General features: G+C 39.3%; 2 protein-coding genes across 2 annotated transcripts; both read left to right on the top strand.

Annotated features, from left to right (window-relative positions):
- Positions 1-280: 280 nt before the first annotated feature.
- lim2.1 (lens intrinsic membrane protein 2.1) lies at positions 281-3,344 on the top strand. The gene is made up of 4 exons (XM_068721348.1): positions 281-455; positions 1,590-1,739; positions 1,973-2,107; positions 3,283-3,344. The coding sequence occupies exons 1-4, from the start codon at positions 281-283 to the stop codon at positions 3,342-3,344; spliced, it is 522 nt and encodes a 173-aa protein (XP_068577449.1).
- A 3,683-nt stretch (positions 3,345-7,027) lies between these two features.
- bsx (brain-specific homeobox) lies at positions 7,028-9,544 on the top strand. Its single transcript, XM_068721349.1, has 3 exons — positions 7,028-7,330; positions 7,952-8,142; positions 8,760-9,544. Exons 1-3 carry the CDS (start codon positions 7,087-7,089, stop codon positions 9,000-9,002), a joined length of 678 nt encoding a protein of 225 aa, XP_068577450.1. The 5' UTR covers positions 7,028-7,086; the 3' UTR covers positions 9,003-9,544.
- The last annotated feature ends 1,124 nt before the right edge of the window (positions 9,545-10,668 follow it).

Here is a 10,668-nt window from a genome sequence, read left to right as displayed (position 1 = left end):
CCTGGAAAACAAAGTGGAGCACACACACACACACATGGGCGACCCCGCAGCTCAATCCATTGGAAGTAATATGTTCATTACAACTCAATTACTGACACTTAGAGCCTCTCTCTCTGAAGTGTGTGTGTGTGTGTGTGTGTGTGTGTGTGTGTGTGTGTGTGTGTGTGTGTGTGTGTGTGTGTGTGTGTGTGAGGTGGGGAGAGGAAGGGGCCCTGCCACTGACCGCTGATGCTAAGTGACCTTTTGTTCCTCTGTGTGTATGTGTGTCTGCAGGTGCAGGATGTACAGCTTTATGGGTGGAGGTTTGTTCTGTGCAGGAGTGGGGAACATCCTCCTGATCGTTTCCACAGCAACCGATTACTGGATGCAGTATCGGCAGTCCAGCAACTACATGCACCAGGGCCTGTGGCGCTACTGTATGCCGGGCAAATGCTTCCCACACAACGACAGCATCGGTAAGTGTTGACACGGAGGGTTCATGGAGACGACTGGGAAAGTCACAAACATGTCTCAACGAGGCAGAAATCATTTCATTGGCTGAGGTAAAGCTCATCCAATGGTGGTAACGAGAGAGACGGGACGGTAACAGGTTTTATCACAGATCACGTTGAATAAACAGTTGAATAAGTCAACATATTATTGGGATAATCAGGAACATCATCTAGAGTGATGTGAAAAAGCTGTCAAGCTCACCATCATGGTAGAGAAGTAACAAACAGAGGTTGCTCTTTCTGTTTTTTCTTTTATGTATCCTTTGTTTATGGAGAGGGAAATTATAAATTCATAATCATCCATTTATGATTGTTTGTTTCCTCAGTTATACAATAGAAATAATTGTTTCTTATAAAAACATACGGTAGAGTGATTCCAATATGTTTTAGTGCCGTTTTAAGAGTTTAAAGAATATGTTGATGATTATGATTATCTATCATGAATCGCAATTATTTTGGCCAGAAAAATCATGACATGAAATTTCTGTATCGTCCCATGACTAGCAGTAACTATGTCAAACATTCAGCATACTGGCAAACAAAATGCTTTTATTCTTAATTTGAATTTGGAAGTGTAGCTTTGCTATCTTGCAGTAGCATATTTTAGCATATGGACTTCATATCGCTCGCCTTTTTCACTGGATTTTAGTCTAATGTAAGAGATATTTGTGTCACAAACACATACTATTTTCATATTAAATACAAGAGAAATGAGGGTAATATTTGTCAATAACACAGAAAATGTGCACTTTTATTTAATAACAAATAATATGCTGTGATATTTTGATATTAAAAAAAGAGTTATGGTTATGGTAATGATTTGGTCATGTTGATACTTTATTTAGTGTACAAATAAATAAATAAATTAATTAACAACTATCTCCCAAACAGCAACTTAACTCTATATTAGAATGTGTCGTGTGGTCGATGGGTTCTGTTAAAGATCAGATTGATATATTCCGGATTTCCACCTGACATGGATTTTTTTCTCACAGATCTTTACCCTTCTTCATCACATTGGTGTGTTAACATGGTCTGAACTGTTGACTTGCACTGACCCCACCACTGACTTCCATTGACTTTTGACCTTGTCCCCAGCCCACTTAGACGCCACCCGTGCCCTCATGATCCTCTCTCTTTTGGCCTGTTTCATCGGCATCATCATTGGCATTATGGCCTTCATCCATTACTCCTCCTTCGACAGGTTTGACAAAACCTTTGCTGCAGGCATATTGTTTTTCATCTCATGTAAGTTCAACTCCATTGTATTGTTTTTCTTCTTCGTTGGTTTGGTTAGAGCTGTAACTTGCAATTGATTTGACCTTAATTGATCGATCCATGGTCACAAATGAAATACCTAAAAAAAGCATAATTTCAGTGATTTTCCAAATGAAATATTCCACGAGCAGCCAGTAGTAATGGTTGTCCATTTCTACAAACATTTTCTTTACGTTTCACTTTTTTCTTTTTGTCCTGCTCAGGCTTTTTAGTGTTTCTAGCAATGGCTGTGTACACTGGTGTGACTATTAACTACTATGGGAAACGCTACGGAAACTGGAGGTTCTCCTGGTCCTACATTATTGGCTGGGTGTCAGTGGTGCTCACCTTTTTTTCAGGTAAACATGCAACCCAACAAACCGAACTGCATTATGTTTCCTCTCTTTCACAGCCTGTGTCAGGGCTCCACTCATGGCGTGTTCTCTTTGAAATGCAGTGACATTTGGCTGTGATCACTTTCTGCTAAATGTTAACTTCTTAAGTGAGTTCCTGGATAAGCAAATAGTGCACTCGGTGAGGTGTACATGAAACCTCTGCATGGAGGACATATTTTATGATGCCATGGCAAGCAACAGGTTCAAAATTTAGGTTTAGGATTAATTTGACATTAGATTATGTATCCTTTTGACAATTCAATGTAAGATAGCAGATACAATTGTTTTAACCTCCATATTGTCAATGCCTCAACTCAAACCTGCATAATGCTACTTAGACTGCATGTACTATTTGTAATAAAGACAACAACCTACTCTCTATATAGTTATGATAGAGAGTAGGTAAAATCAGACAATGCAATGACTCACTTCCTGAGCAGAAAACAGTCAAGACCATTCATCGGGGTGACCGTGGCTAAGTGGAGAGCAGGGCCGCCTTTCAATCAGATGTGTCTGTTCAATGTGTCCTTGAGCAAGACCCGTAGCTGTGCCTACAGTAGATAGATACTGAATTGTAAGTTGCTTTGGATAAAAGCATCTGCTAAATGACTGTAATGTAATGTACATGGGACAACCCAGCTGAATCAATGATGGGACATTATCAGTAAGTGATGCTTGTAGTAAGTGCTTATCTCTGAATCTTCCACCATGCTGTGCAGAACCTGCTGTTCTGCAGGCTTTTCACTATACTGAATATGAAAATTGTTGAGAGGTAAACAGCATCCATATGCTGAAAGTACCATGAGGCTGAAAACAAACTATGGTAATTATGGCAACAAACTATGGTAACTAACAAGGAAGTAGTGAAGAACAACAATGATACCACAATATGAAAACAAAGCTGCTCCATAGACTCACATACACAGAAAATCAAGAACTCAATTCAATGCAGTTTTCTCAGAATGTCACTGAACATGGCCCAAAAGAAATCCGCCCATTAAGTGCTGCTGAATTAAAATGACACAAACCATCACACATAGCTGTGACAATAAAAGACAAATACGCATGTATGCTCTAAATCACAAAGAATAGTTCACTTTTTGCTGGATAATAAAGACCTGCCCTCTCTTTCTCTCCAGGTATATTCTATTTGTGTGCCTATCGGATGCATGAATGCCCCAGGAGCACTAACTCTCATTAGAAGACTGACACCATCATCCAGAAATAAGCCATGGATTATGATCACGAGAGCTGCATCTAGGCTGCGTGTGCATTCTCACCATCAGCATGGAAGCAGAGCTTAACACTTTGAACATGAATGATCAAAGTTTAAATGATTCCAATAAAACGATTGGGGAGAATATGATCTTGCTTTTCATCCACAGACACTGTGCATATGTTGTTCACTCTCTTTAAGTCTGCATGATTTACTCATCTGCTGTTACTGTGCCTCTACAGTTCTGTTTAGCGTTGTATTGTAATGGAGGCTGACCAGCTGGTGTTATGTCAGAGTCACCCATTCAGAGCCCTTCGCTTTATGACACTGTGTGTCAAGAACCATAGAGTTATTAATAAGGTAGCCATGTCTATAACAGTACTGTATTATTGTAGTCTTAAGCACTAAAACATATTCATAATGCTTTTTTACTATTTATATTATAAAAACACATTATAAAGCATTGTAGAGTGAATAAGGTCAACAATCATATTAGTTCATAATTTTTTTTGTGTGTGTTGTTCTCGATAGACTTTATTTTTTTCCATTTACTTAGAGCAAACAGTGAGCACTTTATAACCACCTATAATGTGTTATATCTGCCGATACCTCGGGAATGTCATTACTTCAACTGAGATCACACTATAATATTATGCCAGTAATTATAATGAATTATATATATTATGACCAGCGACTATGAAGTATTATGATACTTTATATATATTATACTAGAATGTATTATTATTGGTATATAGTATTATGAATGTTGATATGTTGATGTGTGTTTTTTTTATATATATATATATATATATATATATATATATATTTATATATATATATATATATATATATATATATATTTATATATATATATATATATATATATATATATATATATATATTTATATATATATATATATATATATATATATATATCTCGGTTTTTTTTATTTAAAGCACAACCAGATGCACTTTTCAAAAAGGTTGTTGGCAGATGCAATGAAGTCACACAAAGAAAAAGAGATATGCCTATGAAAACTATACTCATTCATAATTACGCAGTAAAGGTTTTATGTGCCATCCTGGAGAGTGCATTGAAAAAGTGCATACAATTGACGTTGGTCCTTGTTTTAGGGCAAGCTTTAAAGCGAGCATACAAATATATGATTCGTGGGTAACCATGAGGGATCTATGACATACTTTAGAATAGATGAAGGTGGGTTTATAGCGTTCACTATCTCCAGCACGGCCAGTATTACTCGTTCTAAGAAGTACCCTGCACTGCTGCAAATCTCTTATCCAAACGTGCCACTTAACGGAGTGACGCACTGACCGGCTCAAATTTTTACTTAATGAAATGGCCACATAAAGCCGCTTAACCGCGCCTCAAGAACGGATCCTTAAGACGATTTCATCACCATTTGTTTCATTTACTTTCTAATTTTCCCCGAAAAGCAACTTGTTATCCTGGTGCGCTGCAGAAAGGGGATTGACGCACAGCCAGGTGCAGCAGGATACCTCCATCTGCTCTGGCCATGTCTATAAAAACGGGTTTCTTTTCTGCTGCTTACATTAGAAAAAGGAAGAAAAAAAACGTATTTGGTTTTGACTATTACAAAATGTCATGTGTTTTCTGAATGACTTTTCCGACCTATTCCGATGGAATCGTCAATGACACAATGTGTATCTTAGAGAGGAAGGATGTAATGATTAGTATAGAGCTGTCTTAAGGTAGAGCTAATGTTCAGTCCCCACCATCGGCGCATGATTTGCAACCATCCAACTATGCTCATATGCATTTTGAGCGCACGTGTCCATTTAACACAAACCTATGCAAACTAATGCGGCGGAGCAGCACTTTTCCAGCGCAACTGGCTGACAGTAATTAATTTGTTCTCCCTCCATCTGATCAAATGGAAATCCTGTCCTCCAGCACCAGGATTACAACTTCCGCTTTAACATCTCCCTTAATTGCCTAATAGCATTGCAGCGTGAATTCTGCCTACGTTAAGACACTTTCACATTAACCGGCCTGATTGGAAATGTGATGACAACACCATATCAACAAATTATAGCGCAGCGCTTTCTTTCGCAAATGGGCACAGGAGCGGCACTTGTACTCTCCCAGATTTTAATACCGACAATTACAGCCAATTTGGGCGGAATTACTAGACAGACCTGTAGCGGTACAATCCTCCTGCGACACGGGCTACACGGCTTCATTCTAAAACCACTAACATGAACAGTTGCATGTGGATACATGTGGTCGCTTGTTCAAGTTTCAAGATAAGAAATCTAAAGTTCCGTGTCAAAAGCATGGATGACTAGAGAGCCATTATAATATAGGAATAAAGTTACATCAAATCGCTCAAGTCCATTCATATTGTAGGGATATTATAAAAACGCCACATTGATGCCGTGAGAAATACAATTTAGACTAATGGTGAAATATACACAAAATACGAATGAGTGTGTTTTTACCAGCCACGTGTACTAACGCAATAACATCGCCACATGACTTGAACTCCACAGAGAGTCACTTTTAACTCACAGCTGAATCTGCCAAAGAAGAACTGTAGGCATATTCAAATCTATTAACCAGGAATAATATTAAGGAGTTTATAGAAGTCACCATTGGGCTTAAAATGGAAAGTAGATGTTCCTTACAATAAAATAAAACAACGAAACCATGGAACCACCTTACCAACGAGCGGGGTTTTCAGCACCATGGCCAGCGCCAAAAACGAAACTAGCCTCTTATATCCTAATAGATACTTAGTGAGCAACGTGCTGCAGGTTCCATGAGGAATAGCTCATCTCCTTTGTGCATGTGTTTTCAGGAGATGCTGCAGGAGCAACACGTGTGTTTCTGAACGTGCTTCCTTTGTGTATTTTGTCCCGTTAGAGCCCGAAAAAGAGCCCGACAAATACACTAATATAATAACAAATTGAGAAATTGGCAAAACTATATTCATAGCATAGCCTACAACACAGCATAACGAAAGACACCTGAGTGTAGAGGCTTTTATAAAAGATATTAATTGTGGGCTATAAATGTGGCTGGCTCACATCAGAAAAGCTATTACAAAGTAATAATACATAACTAAACTAGCCCATGGATACCCCGTTAAATGCGTAATAAGCATCATACTGCAGAGAGAGACAGCAGCTACATCTCATTCGTATCCATAATCAACATTTAGCACAAATTGTGTTCGTGGGCTCAATAAAGAATAATTCTTCCACAAGGCCATGTGTGGTCGCGAACCTGGCAAAAACAGCATGGTTGCTAGGCAACCACATAAGCACCGTTACGAGTGGTGATTCTCGGATGGATTTTTAGTTGCTATTCAAATGAACTGTGACGCTGCGGTCACAGGTGCGCTGCATTTCTGGACTCTTGGTTTTTTGTTTTTTTTTGTTTTTTTTCACCAGCTCTGGACGCGTCTCAGCCAATCAGAGCGAAGAACGCGCTCCTCACGTCTCCCCTCCCCCCATCCGCAGCTCTAATTGGCTGATGCGTAAATCAATTTCCCCTATCCGCTATCCGCTATTTAATAAATGCTTGTTGGAAGTTCTGCCCTCCCACTGTTGTCTCTGTAATGCTCTGCGAAGTGTCATTCACTGATCACACAGGGACTGCATTTAAGCCTGGGAGACTTGGGGAGAAGAGGCAGATGCTGATGTAGGTTTGAAGGCAGGGACATAACAAACCCAAACTAGCACCATGAGTATGAACTACGCGTCTGCGGTGCCCACGCAGAGGTCGACGTCGTTTTTCATTGAGGACATCTTATTGCACAAACCCAAGCCGCTGAGAGACGTCATCCCCTCGCCGTTCTGCGGCTCCCTGGCCTCCCGGATGCCCATCCTGGAGTACGGATACCCGCTGATGCCAACGCCGATCCTGGCGCCACATCCGCACCATCCACTCCACAAGCCAGAGCACCACCAGTACTTCTTCACTTCTGGTAAGCACGGGAGAGCCTGTGAAGGAGCGGTGTAGAGAGAGAGAGGCCGTCGAGTTACACGGAAACTTGTGTCAGATAAAAGACAGTTAAAGTGGCCATGCTGCTGGAGTATAAACGCTGTATTTGATTAGGCACAACGGAAAGTTATTATCAACTCTTATTAATCAATGGATGTATTACCTTATAGTTAAGGTTTATTACCGCTAGGGAATAACATCATTTGCAGTGATAGATTGGTTGAAATGAGTCAAATAGCTTAAGAAATGGAGGTGGGAATGAAATGTTGAACTCTCCGGAAATAATAACCAGTACCTTATACAGTTCTGCTTTTTTTTTCAGGAGATAATTATTATATAGCCATAATATAATAAATGGGTTATTCATACGGAATTAAAATTTGTATTATTTATTTTCATCTTAATTTAAGCCCAGAGGGCAATTATGCTGCTCTGATTATTCTGTAAACTAAGTTATGTTTTTACATTCATTATAAAGTAATGTCATTAAAATATGAATGACCAGATGCCTATTATTTCGTTACAATTTCTCAGACATATGAAGAGTTTGTGAGTTTGTTGAGTGTGTTGTTGTTGAACAGTTAGAATGTCTCATCACCTGTAGGCATGCAGATGCCGGCCCTGTTCCAGCACCACGCAGAGTTACCGGGGAAGCACTGTAGACGCCGGAAGGCCCGGACGGTTTTCTCCGACTCGCAGCTGTCTGGCCTCGAGAAGAGGTTCGAAGTCCAGCGGTACCTGTCCACACCGGAGAGAGTGGAGCTGGCCACGGCGCTCAGCCTGTCCGAGACACAGGTACACACACACACACACACACACACACACACACACACACACACACACACACACACACACACACACACACACACACAGACATCGGCAAAATTATATTTATATGTAGCTGTTAAACATACAACAGTGTACGGCGATAGACAGCATAAGACAATTAATTTTGGCTGTATATTTGGCAGCTAATAATATAATTATTATGTATAATGTATACTTTTTTCACTCATGAAGAATTGCTGTTTATGTCTAATTGTGTATGAATATAATATAATGATACATACATCATATACCTCCAGGGAACAGATGGTTTTTCAAATTCTACAGGTCATTCTCAGAATGTAAAACCCACTGGAGCAAATTTGAGATTTGAGATTTTGGGTTATACAAATAAATTGGATATCATTTTAAAAGTCTACTTCTGAATATATATGCCGTTTTAATATCACACATAATTTAATAGGCCAACTCGTACTGTGTCTTTAGGTGTATACATGAATAATGAATAATATTGACTAATATATCTAAGGGATGTCATTAGATCACAGATCATTTAGGGATGAATTGCGTATATTTAGGATCGGTTTTATAATTCACATAATTCACTCTCACATCCTGCCGTGCAGGTAAAAACGTGGTTCCAGAACCGGCGGATGAAGCACAAGAAGCAGTTGAGGAAAGCGCAGGACGAGCGGAAAACGCCCGGCGAGCTGGACCGATCCGCAGGGAACTCCAGCGAGAGCGAACTGAACGAGAAGAGCGCGGAGGAGCTGAAACACGGACTGGAGCCGGACTCGTACCTGCTGGAGGAAAATGACGACGACGTGGACATCGAGGATGACATTTGCTCCCCGGATCATCTACTATAGTAGGCTGCAGAGTTGTTTCATCAGCAGCTACTTCCGCACTGTAAATGCACTGTAGATAACACTGGCCTCTTCCCCTTACCATTACAAATATATAGCTTATTACTGTTTTCAAAATAAAAGGGGAATAGGCTTTACAATACAATGTTAATATTTATTCAAACATGCAAAGTGGGCCCATTCATTTTTAACATTTGCCCCGTTTCCTCTATGATAGTTTTCGTGTTGTTACATCCGACAAGACACAGAATAATTCACGCTTTTATTAGTACTATTATTATTATTATTATTATTATTATTATTAGCTAAATATTATTAGTAAAAACTAGACGTTTATTTTGACGTCATCTAGCTATGTCTTTTTTATTTTCAGACCGAAAATGTATACAGATGGTTATAAATAAGCCAATGGAACAGCTCTTTGCTTTGTAACATACACGCGTAATGCTAGCCATTCTTTTGCACTTTTATCCCAAACAAAATTTGCCATGCTTTTCTTTTTTATGATTATCTCTTTAATTTCAGTGTATTTTTTATATATTTTTTTGCCGTTTGTTCATATTGTTGAAAGTTTTGTAAATTAAGTTTTGGTCGAAGATACTTCAGTGACTGGCATTTATATTTGTCTGTAAATATATATATATAGTATATAAATGAATCGGTTCTTCGTTTATTCTGATATCCCTTTTTTTAAAGCCAATTTGTGTTTGTTGTTTACATTTTCATACCTCCACCAAAAAATAATAACTACATAACATAAATGTAGCTACCAAATGGATTATTAATATGTCTGCATTAATATTAATGCAGTGTTATTATTTAAGCTGCACGTGCGCATGGGATCCTGTTATCATGCTGAAGTGAGCTCAAACGGCTCTTTGCTCGGCTCTTGTCAGCCTTTATTTAGGAACCGGTCTCCACAGCATGGAGCTCCGGTCTGAATGCGAGGCTGCTTGTTCTCTGCGGTCTTCCTGCGCAGTGGCCCGGAGCCCGCTGCGCTTTAAACCACTAACACGGAGGAGAAACACAGACAGCGAGACATCCCCACTAGTCAGCAGCTCGCTAACGCGATGCTACACCAGACTGTAGGTTTAAGAAGTATGTATTCCTCACTAAAGGTAAGCCTCTGACAGGGCTCTTTGTTTATTTACACACTGAACTAGAAGGATATTTCTAGTTAAATGATGCTCAGTTTAGAATTAAATTCACCAAAAACAACGGCAGGATGTTTACTTCATAATACTCACGGGTGTGGCGCATGAGCCGTGCACGCAGTAACGTCTGTTAGTGGTATAAACTTGATGGATGAATGTCGGTCAAGAAAATCAGTCATGACAACAGTCAACAGATGGAAACATCTTTAGGACATATCCGGACCACCAAAAGAAATGGTTCAGTTTTCAGAATAAACATAATGTTAGCGGCGCAGCTGTGTTGAACACTTGTGCTCACGGCAGCAATGTGTTTCTGCCGGTAAACTGTCTGAAAATGCAGAAAATGACTCCATGTGCGTAAAATATTTGGTCCTACAGGCAAGTGCTTGGAAATCCTGCAGCCTTATATTTTTCATGAAAATGCTTTTGTCATTTATTTTGAGTCATGGTCAACACCACTGAGAATAATTTAATATGAAATAATACATATCTATTTGACCTGAAAAAAAATATTG

The sequence above is a fragment of the Cebidichthys violaceus genome, unplaced genomic scaffold, assembly GCF_023349555.1.
Source record: "Cebidichthys violaceus isolate CVI_PGR_0920_01 unplaced genomic scaffold, fCebVio1.0.p SCAF_27, whole genome shotgun sequence".
Lineage (NCBI taxonomy): Eukaryota > Metazoa > Chordata > Actinopteri > Perciformes > Stichaeidae > Cebidichthys > Cebidichthys violaceus.
Note: the sequence above shows the minus strand (reverse complement) of the source record. Positions and strands in the feature narration are given on the sequence as shown.

Coding starts and splice junctions, on each gene's coding strand:
- bsx (XM_068721349.1), top strand. CDS start 7,087: ATGAGTATGAACTACGCGTCTGCGGTGCCCACGCAGAGGTCGACGTCG. Junction 7,331..7,951: donor CCAGTACTTCTTCACTTCTG/GTAAGCACGGGA, acceptor CATCACCTGTAG/GCATGCAGATGCCGGCCCTG. Junction 8,143..8,759: donor TCAGCCTGTCCGAGACACAG/GTACACACACAC, acceptor CCTGCCGTGCAG/GTAAAAACGTGGTTCCAGAA.
- lim2.1 (XM_068721348.1), top strand. CDS start 281: ATGTACAGCTTTATGGGTGGAGGTTTGTTCTGTGCAGGAGTGGGGAAC. Junction 456..1,589: donor CCCACACAACGACAGCATCG/GTAAGTGTTGAC, acceptor CCTTGTCCCCAG/CCCACTTAGACGCCACCCGT. Junction 1,740..1,972: donor CATATTGTTTTTCATCTCAT/GTAAGTTCAACT, acceptor TGTCCTGCTCAG/GCTTTTTAGTGTTTCTAGCA.